Here is a 24,272-nt window from a genome sequence, read left to right as displayed (position 1 = left end):
CGACAGAGTTAAAATTGAACTGGCAAATTTTGAAACCCAATCGTCAGGAAGATAATTATAGTAACTACGATACATTTCGAACTGTCAAACACCGTTTTACCTACACGGTTCAATTTATGAATACTGAAAGCCGTTTATTATTATAAAAGCAGACTCTGATTTGATTTCAACTCTACTTTAAGAGTTAGTACCTGACATTTATTCAGAGCACACCACTTAGGAGCCGTTTGCTCGTGACAGGACATTCACATGCCAAATACATTAGGTATATTAGGCGCGGAAAACCTTTTCAGCTGTACAAATACGAAAATATCCTAATAATATAAATTTAATAACATCAACTTTCGGTCCTTGGTCGTCAGACACCAAAAAACTAGTAAAACAAATTTCTACCAAACTAGGCGTGTGAGACGTGGACACTGACACAACGGGACAGAGAGCGATTAGAGGCCTTTGAAATGTGGTGTTGGCGGAGGATGCTAAGGATTAGCTGGACAGAAAGGAAGACGAACGAGGAGGTTCTGAGCATGGCAGGAGAGAAAAGATGCCTGTTAGACACAGTAGCTAACAGAAGGGGCAAGATGGTTGGCCACCTGATACGGCACGACAGATTCTTTTTAAACATCCTGGAGGGCAAGATTGAGGGGAAAAGACGCAGAGGAAGGCCCAGGCTCACATATCTCAGCCAAATAAAAGATAGAGTTTCTGTCGTGTCGTACGAGGGAGTTAAAAGGCTGGCCCAGAAAAAAGAAGAGTGGCGATTACTCCACCGACAAGAGCATAGCTCTTAAATTCTGATGAGTATGGGTGTCTAGCGACCTACGAGCTGGCGCATTTTTTGCACAAAAAATCAGCCTCACTGTGGAAGAGGGGGAACGCGGCTAGTGTCATGGGAACAATTCCTCAGGCTATTTTAGGTTTAGACTTATGATAATTCCCTAATTGTGCAATAATGTATGTATTTAAGTTTGTAAGAAAAGTAAAATAATAAAAAAGTAGTAAAATAACAATAGTAAAAAAATTAGGTTATTTATTTATTTACTTGTTTAAAAAAAACGAAACGTCAAAACCATTCAGTTCACGCTTCAGGCGTTTTTACTTTTGTAGCTGTTTGTGTTTTTTTTTAGCAAAAACGCTTCTAAGTTTAGAGTCGGTTTGAAACAAACAACAGAAAAACGCCTCTTAAAGGAGATAAAAAAGTTAAAAAGGCGGGATCGGAAAATACTTACTGAATTGGATAGCGTAAATAGTGTTTGACTAAAAAATATAAGAAACACGTGTTTACGCTATAAAAATGAGTTCTTCTAGTGAAGAAAATGATATTCTTACGCTGACGCCTACCGAAATTCAAGAGACAGCACAGGCAGTGGCTAGTAATTTGCTACCAGAGAAATCGCGGGCTAAATATAAGAAGGTTAATTTCCTCGCAGTAGTCGTGAAAAGCACTATGTAATGCCTCGGCCGGAAACGCTAAAGATGGACTCGTGTCGGCCCTCAAACTCACTCGTCCATCTTTGAGCGGTTTTCCGGCGTCTCTTATAATATCTACCTTACGAGCAAACATACATTTTCAACGCCGATAAATTAATATTGTTTAAAAATTTCTTCTTACAGTATAAAGTTTCACTTCAAAACAGAATGATCATTTCATATAAAAATTTAAAACGGGAATTTGAGCACGAATCAGATTTAACTACTTATTACAGTTTTGATCTGGTTTTGATACGAACTTAACGATTGTCTTTAGTAAAAAACCCGAGGTTCGAAGTGTGTGAGTGACAACTTTTAGCTACAATGAGGTAACGAGGGATAGCTCTTTGGAAAAAGGGAATAGGTAACTAAGCGCAGCGCAGAGGGTATAAGTTTATTTAAGTACTGCCATTGAAATACATTTGTTCGTAATTTGCCTTGACCAAGGGCATTCAAAAAGGTGAAATGAAATTCTACTTTGAAATAAATGAAACTATTTTTATCTAGTATGTGAATGAGTAATTTGGACCAATTTTTTAAAGTGTAAATGAAAAAAACTTTTACCACGATTATTAATAGAGCACTCTATCTTATTAGTCGCTTATAACCTTACAAAATCTGCAGGATTCTCCACACACAGACGTACAATAACTTCCAGTCTGGTGGGATGACACATCCGGAATGAGTCAACGTTGATCCCAAAATATCCGCCTGTCTGTCTGTATCTCCCTATTTCTGGGTGTGGGGAAATGTTTAAGCTATTTCGATTATACAATACGAGTATACGTTACGCGACCATTTGATTATCTGTGTATCGAGTTGACTAATTTGTGTATTTGTTAAAAAAATTAAAGATTTTATTCAGATTGACTCGCTAAAATTTGGATTTTAGCTCGTTATGTTAATTGTTAATGTATTTAATATTGTTTTAATTGTGCACAATAAAGAATATTACTACTACTACTACTACTACTACTAAATCCTTTAGTAGTAGTAGTAGTACACATCAACGTAGATTCTAAACTTATTTTAATAACATCATTATATTCCGTTATTATTTCTGTCATTCGTAATTTCATAATTATTATCATTACACTATCGCTAATAATGAAATTTTTTAAAGTAATGTGCTTACTCATGAAAGTATCTGACCTGTATATGACTACTGAAGCTTCAAGGTTTAAAATTGCACGGTAGGTTACTCATAATTATAACGTTGCTCAACAAGCAAAAATAAGTTTTATAGAATAATTGCAAAAAAAAAAATATCATGACCCGTGTTTTATTTGAATGCTTAATCTACTATATTTGAAATATTATGTGTGGGTTATACCACAGTGAATAACTCCCGGATAACAGTAACTTTTCTCTACTCTCATTGTGTCTCACTTTACGGAAACTGACTATATCAAATGGGAAAATCCAAAGTCGGTAGGCACCTACAGTTTCCTAGTACAATTAGGCCCCTTGTACTCATACATACGTAGTCTGATTACCAAAATCAGAAAAAACTAGTAGGTAGGTTTTTGACGGCCATAGGTATACGTTACGTATGACACATTGATTATTTGGAATGGACGATAAATTTTCAGCATTTTCCTGTTATGCTTGATTAATTCGAAAAAACCTCATATAGTGAGTATTCTTGAGTGATAAAGTTTAACATATATTGGAAATCTCATGATATATATTCGTTATCCTATGATATTGGAAATGAAATATGCCTTTTGTTACTATTGTAGAATAAAACAATATAAAAATCTATAGCACTTCAATATTCTCAAAACGAAAAAATACCCACGGCATATCACGCGATGTAATGTAATCTAGACTAACTTTCTCACTCACCTGTCAGGTAAAGGAAAGCTATCATTTACCTGCCCATCTGATTGTAGATAACACTCAATATTATTATCGATAAACCGTGGGAGTTTCTAGACTTATTGTTAGCGTATCAGCATGCTCTAGTTTAAGGATGGTTATAGTATTAATATTACTTTCGAAATAGGCATTCATTTTGAAAATAATTTCGTGATCATTATAGTGTGTGAATGATTTAACTGAACCGAAATAAATTATCCGCAATATTCACAATTATTATTTATGGAAATATAATTGATAAATCGGTGGTAAGTCTTCATGAACCCATTTAAAAAAAATCATTTAAATACTATAAATTGTTAGCAACAATCAACGGACTGAAGAAGTGATCTCAGCAGTAAACTATAAAAGTTCCTAAACAATTAAATTTTACGAACGCGATCATGCGATCATGATTACAAACGTTTTAGTGCAGCTCGGCCTTTAACTTGTCTAATATACATATTTCAATGTCGTAATAAAAATATATAGATAAACGTCTCTAACACCTAAAACAAAGAATCAGTCCACCAAAACTAGTAAAATAATACTTATATCCGCTGTAATAAAGTTGAATTTTCATCGATTGACTTGCGCACTTATCAAACGTTACCTGACTATACGAATTCCTTAGACATATTGTGTTAGTAAGTTGTAGGTAGACATTACTTGACATTAGTATTGGCACAAATACGATAAGACTAGGATTTGCTGTTCAACAACACTGATAAGCGATAAGGAAAACACAGTATTTTTATATTACGACGTAGTTAAAAATAGCTGGATTTAAATTGAATGCACGATAATATTTTTATTAGATAAGGTAAAATTATAAGGATATCCGAGTTTATCTTTTACTATTTTCCAATAAGTATATAATTAGGCATAGGTATCTCGTTTTACTTCTTATTTATAACTTTCAAAACTATTGTTATTTAAACAATATAGACAATTTTATTGCTTTCATAGTCAAGAAATATTATCGGGTCGGTCTCCCGGTTGCGTGACTGACAAGAAAAAAATGGTTTTGACTACTTGTACATTTGTTTATGTTCTTAAATCTACAAAACTACTCATTCGGTTTTAATAATTGTGGTAAAATATCAAATCCTTATTGCAATTGCCATTGAAATGTCTAGAGGAAAACCTCTATTTCACCGCATTTCATTAACACGTGTAGATAAAGTCAAGAAATCAAATACATAAAATACGTTAACAAACAAAATAGTAGTTGTACTACTAAGTACCTAATCAAATGACAAACATTAACCGTCTCATTATGTTAATACCTACTTATAAACACTTGATTGTTAGATAGATAGATAGATAGATAATTCTTTTTTCACCTCAGCAGCTCGAACAAGGGTACTTTGCTTCTTAAAAACAGTGAGCAAAATGCGATTTTGCTCACTGAGTAATTTTGTCTCACTCAGTGAGCAAAATCGCATTTTACTCACTGAGCGTGTTTCACTCAGTGAGCAAAATGCGATTTTGCTCACTGAGTGAGACAAAATGACATTCAAGTGACCTTTATAGTCAAATGTCATTTCAACATGCGGGGTCTAATACAAGTTCGATATACTTGGGTTCTATTATCTCTGTCCCTCTAGGTATTTTCTCACTGCTTAGGGTGAAAAATTTTGTGTACTACACGAGATCAAAGTTATTTACATCTCGTGCGCTTTTGAATCCCTTACTACGCTCAAGATTCTAAATTAGATTCACTCGCTACGCTCGTGAATCTATTATATAATCTTTCGCTTGCACGGGACTCAAAATAAGCACTCGAAGAAATATCAAACTTTGATCTCTTGTTGTACAAATAACTAATTCAACCACAACTTACATGCTTTGTGACACAATAAATAATAACAAGAGACAAAAGGAAAGTTAACAAGAGACAAAAAAAACTGTTGTAACCTTAATTATTATGTAGCGTAAGGGGAGCCATCTATTTATTATACTATTTTAAGGCAATCTGTTTTAGTAAATAAACCAAAATTTCTACTTGGTATATTTACACATCAACAAACAAGTAAAATATCTTCTCTAATTCTGGAGACGAAGTGGAAAGATGAGATCTAAACAAAATATTTTGCGAGACCATTACTGATATGGATTCGAGTTTGTCATCCGAGTGTCACGATGTGGGTCAGACTATTCAGATAAGCAAGTACGCGATAAAGTAACACGTAATAGGGCGTATTACTGGCTTATCGACCTTAGGTATATTCTAATACTAGCGACCCGCCCTGGATTCGCAGGGGTTACACAAAACCTTAACAAATTACAGTGAAACCTGGTTAATTGGCACCTGGATAAATGGAAAACCTCAATAATTGCAACCAAAAGTCCGGTCCCGGTCCCTTGAGACCAAAAGGCTCTATAATTGAAATTATGGAACCTCTATAATTGCAATTTAGATTTTTAGGGCTTTTCGTAATTTTGCCTCTGTAATTGACCACATCGCAACTAAGACCTCTATAATTGACACTGTGCTAAAAAAATCCGTTATTTCTGCTCTTCTTTTTACCTCTATTATTGAAACTAGTCTTACTTAGTAGTAGTAGTAGAGCCATTTATTCCAATAAATATTACATTTAGTTTACATAATATACAATTATTATTATTATTTTATATAGATAGATTTAGTATTAATAATATTTTCGATTTAGATTATTGTTCCATGCATTAATATAATAGTTTAATTTTATAAGTAATTTAATTATTCTATTCTATTATATTTCTTAATTATTTATTGAGATGTCCATTTGTGGACATAGGCCTCCTCCATCGTGTGCCATGTATTTCTGTCCGTGGCAATTCTCGTCCAGGCTACGCCAGCCACGGCCTCGATGTCGTCCCGCCAGTCTTACTTATTACCTCTGTAATTGAAATAAATTAAATAATAGACAGCAGAAACAATATTTTAATAGCAATGATCATTTTATTTATATCTTCATCCAGAATTCAATTTATTAATTGGGTATTTATCGCAGCCTGTAGTAGGTGAAATAGTTTTGATTAAATCAAAAACAAAGTATGCTTTTTACATTCTAGTAAAACTTTCTTCTACGATTCAAGGAAATTTTTCAAACCCAAATGATTAATAAGAAAATAAAGTAGTAATTAATGTAGTGTATATAATAGACCAGAAACCCAGAACGTAAGCGTGTAAATCTACTTTCAATGGTTATTTGCACCTCCATAAAAGAAATTTGTCAGAACGCAACCTCTATTAATGAAAACCTCTATAATTGACACAACGATTTTTTGAACCTCGTTAATTGACACGACCTGCTTAAATGAAAAACCTGGTTAATTGACAAAAAATGGCCGGTCCCTTGAGATTGCAATTATCCAGGTTCCACTGTATATACCTAAACATTCCTCAAGAATCCATATATTCACATGTGAAAACCGCATGAAAATCCATTCAGTCGTTTTTGAGTTTATCGCGAACATACATACACACAAACAGACAGACGTGTGGCGGGGGACTTTGTTTTACAAGGTGTAGTGCAGATATGAGTGGTCTAATAGGGCGCCAAGTTTCTTATAACAGTTGTAGTAAATGTCGGTGATGAAATGGTGGAGAGTGCAGCTCTCTTTAGACTGCCTTTCACTGAAGCGAAGACGAGAGGATACGTGCGGGTATCAACCATTTTAATTGCCTATCTGAAACTTCCCTGGCCACAAAAATATTGGTTATTCCTAATTTAATGTTGATAATGGACCTATAAATTGTAATGTTCTGGGGCCCGTTTCTCAAAAGCTTGTAACTTGTAATACAAGTGGAAGTCCCTTTCTAACAAAAGCTGTCGCAAAGTGACGTTCACTTGTATTACACAATACAATATTTTGAGAAACGGACTCCTGATGTAAGTAGGTCTGATAAAAATACATATGTTTGTTATTTTGGAAGGTGATTGACCCGCGAGCTACTTATTGCAAAGTAGGGAGATACACAATGGATAATATAAGAATGTATGATAATTATTGTACGCATTTAGAACAGTTTATTTAGGTGGTACAAATAATATCAATTTGATGATTCATTTACACAATTGGCTTAAATTATCACTTAATGTTTCGTTACTTTAAATTAAATGAAGAAATAGACCAAGGAAATAGAGGAACATGATGGATTAAAAAAATAACATTATTATTTTGTTTAATCCATGAACTATAATTATTTGTCTTCCTGTCGAGGATTGTAGAAAGATACTGCTTTGACACCAAAGGCTGCTTTCCGAATCAAAAATTAGATGCTAATTCAAAACGTCTAAGATATGTGCAGAACACTAACATATGATTATGCGTTATATCGAGCAAGTGCAAAATGAATTATACACGTTAGTCGTCATTTCAAAGCAAAATACGATAAGAATCGAATAGAAAAAGTTTATTTGGTGTCAAAATAAAACAGGAGAAACGAATGATAATGATGTAGTATGATGATAATAGGTAATGAACATTCATTCACCTTTCGAATTTCATGCTAGCCGGCAATCCTACCCAAAACAAAAGATAACCGTCCGTCTGTTTACGCATGCGCGGAAGGTATAACACTTCATTCATTCGAGGAAGTCACACTGATCACGTTTCCTTAGACGCACGTACTTCCTTTTGTAACGGATCAAAAAGGAGGCGTATGCACACTTTAGACATATGGTAGTAACATAAATACAATGTCTGCAACGTGCAAGAAGAGGAAACAATAAAACATATTCTCCTAGACTGTAAACAGGTAGAAGTATACAAGAACTAAATACCTAGAGACACTAAAGAAAGCAGTTAGCAAGCTGAAGATTGCTAGGTTTCGTGGAGGAGCTGGGGTGGTTAGAGTAGCGCTACTTCGTTTTACACGCAAAATAGACACAATAATTGTCGATTTGCGGAAAATGTTAAAATGTTTTTATTTTAATGCATTATTTAGTTTTATATAATATTAACCCTAATTTTAAGTTTAGTAATAATGATACTAACCTCAATGGACTTACGTCTGAAATTAAAAGGTTTTTTTTTAACTAACTATTCAACAATGTCTGCACGCTCGCGCTAATATTTTAGCGTCAGAGTGAGGGACTACATGATATCGTATTTTCATTCTAAACGTGCCTACTGGAATGTATTTTTCTGATTCAGAATAGCTGAGACCCCCATTTAGACCAAAACTACGTAGACGTTATGTAATCTGATCGTCTTCTTCTTTTTCTTCCTGCCCTTATCCCACGCTATGTGGGGTCGGCACAACAAATGTTTTGCTCTTCCATTCTCCTCTGTCTTTGGTCACCATCTGTCATCTGCTCTCCATCCATCAACATTCATCCCTAATTATTTTGCCTATATGGCATTCACCCCTCCTCATTACATGCCCATATCACGCTAACGCTCCTCATATTCTCCGTTACCTGTCTGATCCTTATTTTCCTTAACATCCTGTGCTTCAAAATAAATTATTTTATTATAATGATTATAACTAAACTTTTATTTTATCTCAATTCAAGCGACTGTTTCATAATAGTTCGAAGAAATTGATAGACTCGAAACCACAAAAAACGTACAATTTAGTAGTGTCAGAAATAGATAAGTTAGGTATTGGCACACAATTTTGTCACCAGTAGACAAAATAAGCAGTATCAGTAAAAACTCCCCATTGTTGTTCACACAAAGGCTTACGTACTCATTCTGGGCTATTGTCGGTTGCGGAACTTTTTCTGATCAACCGTTACCGTCAGTATTGAGCATTCTTAGAACCAAATCGGTCGTGATTCAAACTATTCAAAATTGGAACATAAACTTAAATTTGAAAGTTGGAAACAGCGGAAAGAAAAGTTGAAAAACTAGCGAAGGATTTAAAAAAGCTATCGAGAAATTAAATTAATAAGTAAAATAAAGTTTTGACTGCAAATATATATATTAAAAGGAAGAATTAAAATGCAAACGAAACTGTTTTAAATAGTTTCTTAATTTAATATCTCAACCAATTCAAATTAAAGCAAAACAACATAAGCCAATAAAAAACATTTCAAAAACTAGACCCGTATATACATAATACACCAAGGCAGTTTTTGTAACGATTCTCTATTAAAAATCATAACGACGGCACAGTTGCAAAAACAAAAGACGATCGTTCCACATTTGAATTTGTGAATGTAAATGTGTATTTAGTGCAAAAAGAAGTGTGATTTACTTTTGGAAATGAGACGTCGCGCCGTGTATTACCAGGTGCCGACGAACGAAGACGAATGTTACTGCAGTGGCGACTACTCGTACCGGAGTGTAAGGCGGGAGACCAAAATGGTTCTGTTTCGGAGATCCGTAAGTTTAATGGGAAAAGTTATGAGGAGTATTTTGAAATACAATGCTACGTTGTTAGACTAACAAAACGCACAAGATGCGAATGTCGTAAAGATAATGCTAACTCTCGTGATAACTTATCATGAATTTATTTTATAATAAAACATTGTTCACTTCATGCCAATCCAGTTTAATTAGTTTAAAATATTTAAATTCCATACTAGGTACCCAAAATGTAAAAGTATGGTGATTTCTTTTGTCATCTTACTTACTATTTTAAAACAGTTGCACTTAAAAAGTTAGTAAAGGGACAATATACATAATATATATATATTCTCCTTTAAATCCCTTGTAGGTTGTTTGGCAATTTTCACTTCACGGCCTTGTATTACTGAATGTATTTTACTATATTTGTGGATTTGCTGAATAAATGTTTGATGTTTATACAATTTTCATAATCAAACAATTTACAAACTATTTATAACACGCGTCATAATTATTATAAACCGTTTTGCAAACATAACCAGTGACACCAGTGATCACTATTTTTTCACGCGTTGAACGCATGTCAGCTAAACCAGAAAAATCGAGTGGAAAATTATACATAACTCGTGAAGTTCGCTTATATATTGTATATGTTAACACTATATTGTGGACCTCTTAAACTTGAATTATTATGTTTGATTTATATTTTGTGTTTGAAATTAACGGTGCTTTGGTAATTGACTACATCACGAATTGCAGAGTTGAGTGAATAGCTTATTTTGGTTATAAAAAATCATCATATGTATATAGAAAAATAGATATACACATACAATATAGAGACAAATATATTCCTACATAATATACCTATATCTTCAAAAATAAGGAAGGAAATTGCCTTTTACCTTCAATGGTGTACATAGAGAAATAAGTTAACACTTCATTGTATACATATTGTGTGATGTAAAAAATCATTTTAAACAGTTATCTGAAGAATATATCATGCATTATTTACAAAAAATTCACCTCATCGTATAGACCTTATGCCTTCATAAGGGCTGATTTAGACGGCGCGCGAACGTATGCGATTTTAGTTACATTGCGGACTGTTGGTTAAATGGTTACGTCCAATTCAGCCGACCAATCAAATACCGCAATGTAATAAAACTCTCATGCGAGTTCTCGCACCGTCTAAACAAGCCTTAATATCAACTGTGAAAATGATAGAACGTAATCTCTAATCAAAACTTAATCTCGGCACGTCCCATCCCTCCCACGTACGAAACAAAAACTCGTATGAGCGTGATCCTGTCTGTACGGTCGCCATCAGATATATCGGGGCGGACAAGGTGCTCAAATATATCTGAACACGCACTCTAACGCGTTGATGATAGAGGCGTGTTTAGATATTTGTGAGCACATTGGCCGCCCCGATATATCTAATGGCGACTTTACAATGACCCGTTCAACTTTACTAGCATGAAATCAGAAATCAGAAATATTTATTGTGTAAACTGTGTAGGTACAAGAACTATAAATAAGTAAATTTTTTGATGAGTATCAACAGTTTTACCCTTTTCGGATGACAATTTTTATCCACTCTTGTTATAGCAACATGGACTAGTCGCTTTCAGGTAAATTGTATCTATCTATTTATCTATCTAATACCTTTAAACGGGCATTTCTTGTTTATTTATATAGGTATATATTTCGGGGATCTCGAAAACGGCTCTAACGATTGCGATGAAATTTGCTATATAGGGGTTTTCGGGGGCGAGAAATCGATCTAGATAGGTCTTACCTTTGGGAAAATGCGCATTTTTGAATTTTTATATGTTTTCCGAGCAAAGCTCGGTCTCCCAGATATTTAGGCATTATGCTAGGCCTACGTTAATAACTTGTCTTACTTGACTGCATGTAGACAATGGCTTTTATTATAGCTTACATTGATTGTGCTAGGTCAACCGACACAAAACGTACTTACAATAAAGTAATATATTAGCTACTATATATACTACTATAACTCCGCTCTATAGAAAATGGAATCTAAAATATAACTTTAACTACTACTTTTTACTTTTCCTGGTAAGGGAATTTATTTGTATGATGATACAGATATTTGTTCCTGAGTCATGGTTGTTTTCTATGTATTTAAGTATTTATATATTATATATATCGATGTCTGAGTACCCACAACACAAGCCTTCTTGAGCTTACCGTGGGGCTTAGTCAATTTATGTAAAAAAAATGTCCTTCATATTTATTTATTTATTAATTTATAACTACCCATAGTGAGATTTAGCGAGCTATTTATTCTTCATTCGTTGCCAATACTTCAACAAGTGGGTTATTTGTAGGCTCGACAGGTGGTACTAGTAAGTCGTAAAGTTTACCGACAACTATGTAAAAAATAAACTGCAATATTCCCTGGGTTCACTTATCTGTTTCCGCTTCACACTGCATTATGCTACCGGAATTGTACGAGTACGTATGAAATAAGTCGTAATTTTATTTTCGAAACAAAAGAGCCATCCTATATTACCGTGGCATATCCTTTCCCAGCGTTAACTGTAATGAAACACACTTAACTCCAGTCTAAAAAACAACTACCTACCTGCCTGACTATTCACAAAACATTTTAACGACTGTGATTAAACTCCAGTATAACTAAAGCCAACGATACGTAGCAGCTACTTGTATTGAGAGGCCAGTGTATACTAGTCAGACTAGTATATTTGTGGCGAAGTGGTGGGTTAGGGTTTTTGAATTCTGGCATCCGGGGGTAACCTGTTGCTCTGTCCAGGAATTCTCATTGCTTACAGGGCGCAGGTCAATCGACTGATCAAACTAGTATAGCGTGATCTAGAGATCCGTAGCATCGGTTCATAATCAACGGTCGCACTTATAATGGTACGTTTAGGCTATTGGAACATCACTGGTTAGTAAGGTATCGTGTTTTTTTTTAAATCACCATACGACTGGCACAAAGATGCAAAGGGGCCAGGAATACCTAAGGGGTATTTTAAGCTAAGAATTTAACTGGGAAAATGACTCTGACTTAATTTTCCTGTCGTTGATTTGATTAGATTTAGTTCACCGTCTCAAAATAAAGGTATCAGTAGAAGTAACTTTAGCACAAGAAGTAAAAATGATTGAGAGAATCTAGATTTTAATACACTTATATTACACCTTCACCTGTTTTAAGCTTTTAACCATTTAAAATCTTACATTACGTACGTAATTTATGATTTCCTGCTCCTTTAATGAGTATATCAACGGCATTTCTATTTGGCCTTTAATTATTACAATTTCCTTATTTTATTGACATTATAATGATTGTAATGAACGACATTGACGTTGTACAATGTACAGGATAAATGTAAAATAATGTACGCAAGTATGTATATCCGTAAGTACACACGCGCGTCATGTCTGATGTGTCAATGCAAGGAAAGACAAATTAGGCATAATAAATGATTTATTATCCTTCCATTGTAGGATGGTGCTTTGACAGCTGTTATCTCATAAAATTTTATGATTTATAGCCATTTATATCAAAATGACGAAGCTATCATAGTTATGCGCCGCAATAAACGAAGAAAATATAATGTCAATTTTTATTACAATTGCAAAACTACATATAATCCCTACTAATATTTTAAATGTGAAAGTAACTCTGTCTGTCTGTCTGTTTGTTACATCTTCCCGCTTGAACCGCTGTGAACAGATTGAGATGAAATTTATGGCAATGACACAGTAGTAGGTACATGAAGTTGATGCAGTGTTACGTCAACTAATCGCAGTTGCAAAACGCTAGATCTGCAGTGTGTTGCGCAAACGCACCTTTCATAACTGATGCAGCTGAGAGGCAAAACACCCGTTACCATAGATGACAATGTTGCACTATTCAGAATACATAGATATATAAATTATAATCGGAAGGCCTTCATAAATGGTAGATTGTATTTGTAGATACTCTTTATTGAACATCTCAAAAAAAGAAACAGTTTCATTAAAAGCATAAGCCTTCAATGATGTATTTGATATGCATTGCACAATATTAGACACATAATTGCATTACCGACATAAATAGTTTTACGTTTTATAATTATGTTTTATTTATAGGTATGTATATTAAGTTTGTATGCATTAAATTAGATTAAAATATATCCGATCTAAGTAGGTAACTAGGTTCATTATATATAAATCCTTGAGAGCAAATGGTTCTTAATCGTTTTCAAATGATGGTAGTATATCACCAAATTCCGATGCAGAAAATACTAGAACACAATTTAACATTTTATAACTTACGAGTGAGAAACCTAAAAAGGGGAGAATTTGATTATTGAGTTGACTCTGTTAACAACTGCACTGCCAATCGCTACTGTAGTGTTCAAATAAAATCCTTAGCAACTCTGAAACTTCCTTATTTGAACTGGCGCGTGTGTACAACTGTACATACTTACTACATAGTGCAATTATTTCACCATTTGTTTTTAAAGTTAGTTATGATTATCAGATACCTACAATTTTATCGATTTGTTTCTAGTAAGAAACTATAAGTACTCACTTACTACTTTTAATATTTTTTATCTGTTTCTCGCATGACTTTTTGGTTTATTAAATTGACGAAATAAATAGACGTATGTTGCATGTGTAAATTTGATATTTTCTTGTCCACAGTTCCATTCGGTGACAGAAAAAAGACAGCACAATGACTGTGGAGAAAACAGTGTGACGATAGTCACAGAGAAGAAGATGGAAGATGATTCGTCAGACTCTTCTAGTGGAGAAAATGTTGAAATCGAAGGTAATTAAAAAAAACAATAGTATGCAGTTAGGTAGGTACTGAATCGAGATTTTTTGCCCCTTAATTTATAATTTACATATAAGTTGATAAAAATATTCCATCTAGGAATTCTTTCGAGGTCTAATTTCCTGACGCCCATATATTTTTCATACCCGTTGCATATTAGACCAATAAAATTTAATAGCCAACTTTTTTGCCTCTCAACGAAAATGGCAAAATAGCCGTGGATAAAAGAGTTAGTTTTGAAATTTATTATAAAAATCAAAAAGTAGATAATAAATTTACTGACTTGGTATTTAGATGGTATAATTATGTATAAAAACCAAAAAAAGACAATATGTTGCCATTTGATCAAAATCGTCACAAATCGAATACTGACTTATCAACACGTACTATGCACTACTAATGCCGCTAATTGATTCCGAGCCGAATAATCCATTAATGAACTGTACATTTCAATAACACAGTAGGTAAATTACAATAATCAATAAATCCAATTAACTTCAATCAGTTTCCGAATCTACTAAAACGAGAATTGGATCGTGGTTTATTTTGGCTGACCGACACCGCATAGAATCGGTGAAATTTAATCTATTGCGCTATTGATTTCAATGCCATGTCCAGTGATTCGTAAAAAAAATAATTTACTACAATATAAAATTTGCACCAAAATAGTTGATATTTTTTTTTATTCGGTGTTCTCGGCGATCTTTGGCGAATATAAATGTGTAGACTCGATATTATGACATGACCTACATGTATCGTAGGTATACGAAATAGAATACATTTGAATATGGATTAACTAAAATAAATCTAACAAAATAAAGTAAAATACTACCTATGAAAAGTCATGATCGATCATGAAAGAAATTTATACAATCCAATGTTTCAACAAAAGATCGGAAATAATTTCTTATTATTTTTAACAAATGCTTAATTTAATGGGAGATATCTACATTTCTTCTTATTTTAAATCAATCATGACATTCATGACATTGAGGTAAAGCGGTAAAATTTAAAGCAAAAAGAAAGCGTAATATTGTCACATCTTTATAAAGTTAACGAATTAAGTCATGCATGTTTGCAATGTGCTAGAGTCAAAGGTGTAATATGCAAATAAAATCTGAGATTCCTCACATGCGTGTGTAAATATGCAATGAATCAAAGTTATTTACAATCGTTGCTTACGATAGCCACATACAAGTAATTTTGTCAACAGTGCAACTTTTTATGTCTCACATTGATACCTACGTTTGACGTTAAACAATGGCTATTGTGTGGGCGTAGAGGAATTCTCTCAGTCACGTGTATACAAACAATGTATGCATATAAGTTTGTTTGAAATTGATAATATTTTGTTGACGAAATTGCCATAAAATTTTTCTTTCTTTAAGAACATAAAGTTTTTTAAAGCCAAAAACATTCCGCGTAAAAAATAATTATTTTAGGTAATAGCAAGCAAATGCAACAAGAAATCTAACATTGATATGTCCTACTAAATTTGACACATTTTCAAGGTATCCCTTATACTTCGCAATTCTGTTTTACGGTCTTAAACATTATCTAAATCATAATATAGAATATGCAACACAAAGCAAATCAAAGGTACAGCACAATGTTTTAATGATTAAGTTGTACACAAAAACACAGTTTGCTGATAAAAATCATTAACGCCTTAATAAACCTTATCGGAGGATATTAAACTTTCATCGTTCGTATTTTATCCCTTACACAATATGTGCAGTGCACTTTAGAAGTGCATTAACATCTTGTGAAATTCAATAAAGAATACAAGAGGTACAGTCACCTGCAATAATATGTTACTCTTCGAAGGCCGCAAAAATATGTGACACGCTCTTACGGCTCTACAAACAAGATCGTGTCAGATATTTTTGCGGCCTTCGTTGTGTAACATATTATTGCAGGTGACTGTACATGTACATGGTGATTATTTTACATCTACGCGTAACAGGAAAACATAGTTTCATTCAAACGTGTGTCATTGCTACAAACCTTACAACTCAATCATGACTTGTCAAACTGGTAATAGAGGTACAAAAGTATCACAGTCATTTTTTCCTTCTTTCCTTGCATTCATGTGCCGACACTAATATTATTATACAGATGTAATGCATATTAATTGTTTTCCGTCATATATTATCGGAAACGTTCGTATTTGTCATGCTAGTTCAGTCAATGTCAGTACTTTTTGTACCGAGACTGACTGAAATAGCAAGACACGTTCGTAAGTTTCCGTGAAAATATAATGGAAAATAATTCGGCACTACATCTGTATGTTGTTATAGATTAAGTGTTCCTGCATTACCACATACAAACAAAATTTGATAGAGGTAACAAAACAAACCTAGCACACAGATCATTAGCTAACTACCTACTTACCTACATAAAGACGTATGTAGGTAAGTATTTAGTACTAACGCATACATATTGTATGCCTTTTGTAGGTAGGTACTTACTTACCCTCGCAACGCTCGAGATTCCACTTCTCGAACCACTCGCTACGCTCGTGGTTCAATTTTGGAATCTTTCGCTTACCCGGGTATCAATATTAGCACGAGCGGTTAAACAACAACTTTGCCCCCTTGTGAAACAAATAACTATTCTTTCTTTAAATGTTACATGCACCGTAACAAATTAATAATGAATGCAAGTAGAAAAAATTGAGAACCCTTTGACAAATATTTCCGGGTTTGAGTTATAACACATGAAGCATAGATTATGTCTATTGAGATTTAAACTAATAAGTTTTTGGCAAAAATTTAATTTTTGGTCCAAGCTTTTATCGCTGACTGTACTTTTCTTACGACAGACAACTAATACTCATCGAGACAATTCTAAAAACCCCTAACACAATTAGGTTCCGATGTTTCATCACAGAGTTCCTATGGCCACCTCCTGTCTCCATCATCAGATCAGTCCGACAGTACCATATTATTGTATTGTCATCAGGTCATTTTAATGACGCTACGATGCTTGGAAGATGGTTAAATTAGTTACCTTAGATTCCATTACAGTTAGTTACATACAGGTCGAGAGTTCCTATGGCCACCTCCTGTCTCCATCATCAGATCAGTTCGACAGTACCATATTATTGTATTGTCGTCAGAACGACATACAGCTGCCAATTTTCATGACGCTATGATCCTTGGAAGATGGTTAAATTAGTTACCTTAGATTCCATTACATAGTTAGTTACATACAGGTCGACCTAATAAAAGCTTGTTAAAAACGTTTCTGATCCATTATACTTAATTCAAAACCTAAATACTTATAAGTCTACCGTTGCATAAATATTTGATTGCTTACTTGTCAAATATTTGACAAACAGCACAAACATTAACACGAGACAAAAGTATTCAAGGAAATTCTGATATTAGTCATATAATTTACCTACATCAAATAAATTAGTCATTAATTTCACAAAATTTGCCTATCTCGTCATCCCTGTGCCAACAACTCGTCATATAAATCTCAGGAAGTGCCTCATCTGATATTCTTTTATCTGTGTTTACTTGTGTGAGTGTGTGACTTAATTTGGCGCTTTGATTATCTCGTAGTGTTGTGACGTCACGCGTGACGTCACTATAGTGGGTGTTTCTTGAGAAATGTGACCGTTAGCGGTACCGTGAGTAAGACGTGGATTCCGATGCAATATCCTTCGTGACTTGGCTATTAATTGAGTTTTATTGAACACTATATCCTTCGGAAAATAACCGTTTTAATTTCCAACATAGTGAATTGATATTTGATTTACCTCTATATTTTTAGGTTTCCGTACCCAAAGGGTAAAAACGGGACCCTATTACTAAGACTCCACTGTCCGTTTGTCTGTCTGTCTGTCACCAGGCTGTACCTCATGAACCGTGATAGCTGTATCTACTACGTGATAGCTAGACAAAAATATTCTTATTATTTGCTCTGGAGTACTAAACAAGAAAACCTGGCGGAGTATCCGCAAGGACTCAAGGTTATTAAATTATACCAAGCTTACTCCACGATGTTCGTAATAATCTAATAATGGTTGTCCACTCGACATCAGAGATCGGGGGGCACGGCAGTGCCCCCGCCAAGTCGAGCGCGAAGCAAACACTGCCGTACCATCCTTTACTGGAACCATTTCGCCGCATTTTCAGGTCCCTATTTGAGAACCTCTGGATAAGACCAGAACGCAGAAATTTTTGTCATCCAGTAAGCTATAATCACATACTTAAAATTCAAAATTTCAAGTCTGTAGGTCATTTAGTTCCGAAGTTAAGCGAAAGCAAAGTTTCGCATTTATGACACACACTCACTCACTTATGATCATCAGAATAGAACTAGTACTTCCCATAAACTCAGAGAGCTGAAATTTGGTACAGAGTTAGGGTTTAATGACCACATAAAGGGAAAACTATAAAAACTAGGATAATCGAAGATCTGGAGTACCTGGTGACCCTGATTAGAAAACACAAGAGCCCAACCAAACTATTGGAGATCGACATACCGCCTTTGCAAAAAATATTCAAATTGGTGGGCCGCTTCATTTGATGTCAAAATCGAAGGTCTGAAGTATCTGATGAAGAACCCTCAGCTGGTCTCAGCTGTATTAAGGCTCCGTCAGACATAGGCGTTTTGCTTGGTGCAACATATGTACACACTATTTTGGTCATCCGACACGCCATGATGAGCCTTTGGGAAAGTAGTACCCAAGATGGAGCTGATGCTGAACCCTGGCTGTACCTAGTGGAACTCAGGCTTGGTGCAACATATGCACACACTGTTTTGGTCATCCGACACGCCTTGATGAGCCTTTGGGAGAGTAGTACCCAAGATGGAGCTGATGCTGAACCCTGGCTGTACCTAGTGGAACTCAGGTTTGGTGCAACATACGCCCACGCTATTTTGGTCATCCGTCACATCTTGATGAGCACTTGGGAAAGCAGTACCCAAGATAGAGCTGATGCTGAACCCTGGCTGTACCTACTGGAACTCAGGTTTGGTGCAACATAGGCCCACGCTATTTTGGTCATCCGTCACATCTTGATGAGCACTTGGGAGAGCAGTACCTGAAATAGAGCTGATGCTGAACGCTAGCTGTACCTAGTGGAACTCAGGTTTGGTGCAACATAGGCCAACGCTATTTTGGTCATCCGTCACATCTTGATGAGCACTTGGGAGAGCAGTACCCAAGATAGAGCTAATGCTGAACCTTGGCTGTACCTACTGGAACTTAGGTTTGGTACAACATAGGCCAACGCTAGTTTGGTCATCCATCCCATCTTGATGAGCACTTGGGAGAGCAGTACCTGAAATAGAGCTGATGCTGAACCCTGGCTGTACCTAGTGGAACTTAGGTTTGGTGCAACATAGCCCCACGCTATTTTGGTCATCCGTTACATCTTGATGACCGCCTAGTGGAACTCTGCAACAGGCACACGACGACAAGTCGGTTAACCAAAACAAAGTGTGCCTATGTTGAACCAAACCTGAGTTCCACTAGGTACAGCCAGGGTTCAGCATCAGCTCTATCTTGGGTACTGCTCTCCCAAGTGCTCATCAAGATGTGACGGATGACCAAAATAGCGTGGGCTTATGTTGTACCAAACCTGAGTTCCACTAGGTACAGCCAGGGTTCAGCATCAGCTCTGTCTAAGGTACTGCTCTCCCAAGTGCTCATCAAGATGTGACGGATGACCAAAATAGCGTGGGCTTAAGTTGCACCAAACCTGAGTTCCACTAGGTACAACCAGGGTTCAGCATCAGCTCAGATCTATGTATACTAAAACCTTTACCAGAATGTAACAAACACTTTTCTGAAAACCGCATCAAAATCGATTCAGCCAAACGCGAGATAATCGCGAACAAACATACATACGGGTCAAACTGAGAACCTTTATTTTAAGGCGGTTAAAAATACATCAACTTTGACATTTTTGGCAGTAATGCAGTCGGCAGCTATACTGCAGCAGGATTGCAGCATGCACTACTGCCGACTGAATTACTGAGGTAAATATCAAAAATTCGGTCAGCATCATCGTATTTGACATTTGCTGCAGTAATTCAGTCGGCAGTATTGTCGCAATATACTGCTGCAGGCTACAAAACGCTCGTGAAACTATTCAACGTCCATGATCATGCTTTCCAACGTCCAACGTTCAGTAATCGAGTGACCGCCCGCAACACGCGCTGTGTTGTGTGTGACTGCGCGGGCGTGATCAAAGCGGGTCGCGCGCGCAGCGCGCCGGCGGGCCGCTGCGTCCAAGCGCAGATCGCGAGCGCGCGCGTCACGCTCGCATCGTGCCCCGCTCACGCCGCGCTTTGAAAACGCTCATGTGTGACGGAGCCTTTAGAGATATGGTAATAAAAAAACTACTCCTAAAAAGAAAAAAAATGTGTCAAATAAGAAAATCTAATAATAAATCAATATGCCCAGGTTTCTACAAAAAGAAGTGAAATCCCACCAAAAACATTCTGTAAAAACTAGCCAAGTCTCGATGGAGCTGCTTGTTTATCTCTAAAAAGTAATGAAATCCAGACAAAGTCGTGCCATGTCTAAGGTTCCTTACTGCGATTTCTTTATTATTATAGTTAATGTTGTGTGACTTGGCCGTTGAAGGGTACACAAGGGTACAAAACCAGGTGCTCCATGACACCAAACATACAGTATAAAAAATTATTTCCAGTACAGACGGACTTCTAATCATTGATAGAAGTCCGTCTGTACGTCTATTTTATGTTAGATCAATGGTCGCTTTGAAGCTTCAAAAAGAAGTATTTGTTTCAGGCTCGCCTATACATAAGTATTATTGAAATACGCAGCTTTATCAAGCCTACAATTGACTGGTTATTGAATCAACGTTTTCCAAGTGGCAATTTTCCATCGTCAATGGGTAGCGATTCTGGCGACAGATTGGTGCAATGGTGTCATGGAGCACCTGGTTTTGTACCCTTGTGTACCCTTCAACGGCCAAGTCACACAACATTAACTATAATAATAAAGAAATCGCAGTAAGGAACCTTAGACATGGCACGACTTTGTCTGGATTTCATTACTTTTTAGAGATAAACAAGCAGCTCCATCGAGACTTGGCTAGTTTTTACAGAATGTTTTTGGTGGGATAACTTTTACACCTGAGACAATGTCACGTGGCAAAAGGTAGGTAGGGACCAAGCTAACTCTGCCCTATCTTAAGCCCCCCCCCCCCCCACACTAGCGTCTCCCGAGCGTCGTCTAATCAACTCTATGACTGCTGCTCGACGCAACGTTGGCGCAACTGCGCAGCGACGTCATTTTCATAGCGCTGACTAGACGCCGACGCTCAAAAGACGCTACTAGTGTGGAGTGGCCCCTTGGTCGCCCTAAATGTGGTAATGTTATCATTAATGCCAAATTTCTATGAAATTATGACGTTTTAAATGACACTCCCTCATTTTGTTCTGTTCGTCAGTGCAAGTGACTCTAGCATACTTTGCGACATTTACCCTCATTTCTCCTTAGAAATACCGCCCTAGGTAGGCTCCTTGGTAGAAGACGTTTTCCAGTGTAAAAATTATCCTTCATTATCCAAATTCAACTTATCGGGGTACAAAACATCAAATCCGTTGGGTCCTTTATGCATGATTGAGTAACAAACAGATTTTACATAAATCATATTATTAGGATGTCTTTGACCAACGTCTATTACATTAATTCCTTGCGAAATCCAAGCGACACTACCGGAGTTTACGCCCATGCAAAGTAAATATCAAATTACTGGCTAGCCTATGTCTCAACCTATTGCAATCTCCGGACCTGAATGTATCATAGATAGGTAGTACATAACCTACATGTAACGTAACCTCAATATCATTTAAATTTAGTCAAAAATCAGAGACAGTCGAAATCTATCCAGAAAATAGTAAAGTTATTCAATTCTTTTTCAATATCTCGAGGAAACAAAATGAGATGAAGTACTAGGAAATAAGTAGGTATACTATAAAAATAAAAGTAATATTAATAAATTAAATACAACCCCACAATTATTAGTATTCGGTGAATTGGATGGTATATTATCTTTATATTATGGGTTCTTTCGAGGGAATCAAAACGATTATTGTATATTCCGATTCCATGACATGAGACGTAAGATTTCTAATGTGTCGAATCTTGCATAGTTTTTAAGGTTCCATACCCAAAGGGTAAAAACGGGACCCTATTACTAAGACTCCGCTGTCCGTCCGTCCGTCCGTCTGTCTGTCACCAGGCTGTATCTCACGAACCGTGATAGCTAGACAGTTGAAATTTTCACAGATGATGTATTTCTGTTGCCGCTATAACAACAAATACTAAAAACAGAATAAAATAAAGATTTAAGTGGAGCTCCCATACAACAAACGTGATTTTAGACCGAAGTTAAGCAACGTCAGTACTTGGATGGGTGACCGTTTTTTTTTGCCGTTTTTTGCATTATGGTACGGAACCCTTCGTGCGCGAGTCCGACTCGCACTTTCCCGGTTTTTGTTAGTATCATACGTAGTCGTAGCATTGGTCTATGTTTATTGTATGTCCCATACAACTGACCACACCTCTTACGTTTCCTCCTAACTGTAACTCTAAACCGGTTCCATATAGGTATAGGTCAACGCATTGACTGAAACTGACAGCGCCGAAAGCCGATACTTACGGTTTACGGTTTTTAACGAAATTCTATTAGGTATCCATCAAGTTGAAATGTTTTAGCGTTTTGAGTCAGAAGGAGAGAGTCATTCATCAATTGTAAAATTAAATACGTTGTGATATGGGGTTTGACATTGACCGTCAGTTTTGTATTGCTAACCAGCCTTTAAAGGTAAACAGTTAAGTTCAAACGCCCTTATGACACGTGAAACTTCTATTAAAAAGTCAGCACTATAAAAAATCGAAATGTTACGAAGGTCAAAAGAAAACAAAACAACAACATTTTCGCCGATTAAAAACGTTGACCTTCAATTAATCTTCACACTGCATTATTTTATTTATTTTACACCACCGTTCGCAATTCGTTACAGTTTCTAGCAACATCGATAATTCCACTTTTAAAACGTTAATTCAACATTTTTTACTTCCATTTTTAAGGTTCCGTACCCAAAAGGTAAAACGGGACCCTATTACTAAGACTTCGCTGTCCATCCGTCCATCCGTCCGTCTGTCTGTCACCAGGCTGTATCTCACGAACCGTGATAGCTAGACAGTTGAAATTTTCACAGATGATGTATTTCTGTTGCCGCTATAACAACAAATACTAAAAACAGAATAAAATAAAGATTTAAATGGGGCTCCCATATAACAAACGTGATTTTGACCAAAGTTAAGCAACGTCGGGCGTGGTCAGTACTTGGATGGGTGACCGTTTTTTTTTTTATTATGGTACGGAACCCTTCGTTCGCGAGTCCGACTCGCACTTGCCCGGTTTTTTACATATTTATATTTGCATGTCTGGGAGTCGCATCTGACTGAACGAGTGACGGATTAGTAAGCAGAGATTTACAGGCCTATTCGGATTTCGAGATAATCACAAGATCTTGAGACGATTTAGAGATCAACTAGATCTACATTAGACATCGACTAGATGTGACTTGGATATCTAAGTCATAACTTGTCGAAATCGTTCAAGAGGACCTCCAGAATCGCGGAAACGTCAAATTTGACATATGGGTCATTCCATAATAAACGCTACCAAGGGTTCAAAATTGAAAAATAGTTTAAGAAGTCAACACTAACCTATTTCCATAGAAAACATACCAAACCTTCATGTCAGAAAAAAAAAACCGAAAAAAATCAATTTTTACATATTTTTCATGTACTTGATCGCAACGTTTAAATGATAGG

At 35.9% G+C, this 24,272-nt stretch overlaps 2 protein-coding genes across 5 annotated transcripts in view; one reads left to right on the top strand and one right to left on the bottom strand.

The window, feature by feature from the left end:
- LOC134795289 (adenylate cyclase type 2) overlaps window positions 1-24,272 on the bottom strand; it is a 288,583-nt gene that overhangs the window by 95,497 nt on the left and 168,814 nt on the right. The window lies entirely within an intron of this gene.
- LOC134795310 (probable E3 ubiquitin-protein ligase sinah) overlaps window positions 1-24,272 on the top strand; it is a 67,437-nt gene that overhangs the window by 10,693 nt on the left and 32,472 nt on the right. Inside the window, exons 1-2 of one of the 2 annotated variants that reach the window (XM_063767125.1) lie at window positions 9,520-9,654; window positions 14,299-14,425. In XM_063767125.1, the coding sequence (XP_063623195.1) occupies window positions 9,535-9,654; window positions 14,299-14,425 (247 nt within the window). In that variant the 5' untranslated portion in view covers window positions 9,520-9,534. Of the gene's footprint in view, window positions 1-9,519; window positions 9,655-14,298; window positions 14,426-24,272 lie in introns of those variants that run through there. The other variant, XM_063767126.1, reaches the window with a different exon arrangement.

Source organism: Cydia splendana, chromosome 12, assembly GCF_910591565.1.
Source record: "Cydia splendana chromosome 12, ilCydSple1.2, whole genome shotgun sequence".
Lineage (NCBI taxonomy): Eukaryota > Metazoa > Arthropoda > Insecta > Lepidoptera > Tortricidae > Cydia > Cydia splendana.
Note: the sequence above shows the minus strand (reverse complement) of the source record. Positions and strands in the feature narration are given on the sequence as shown.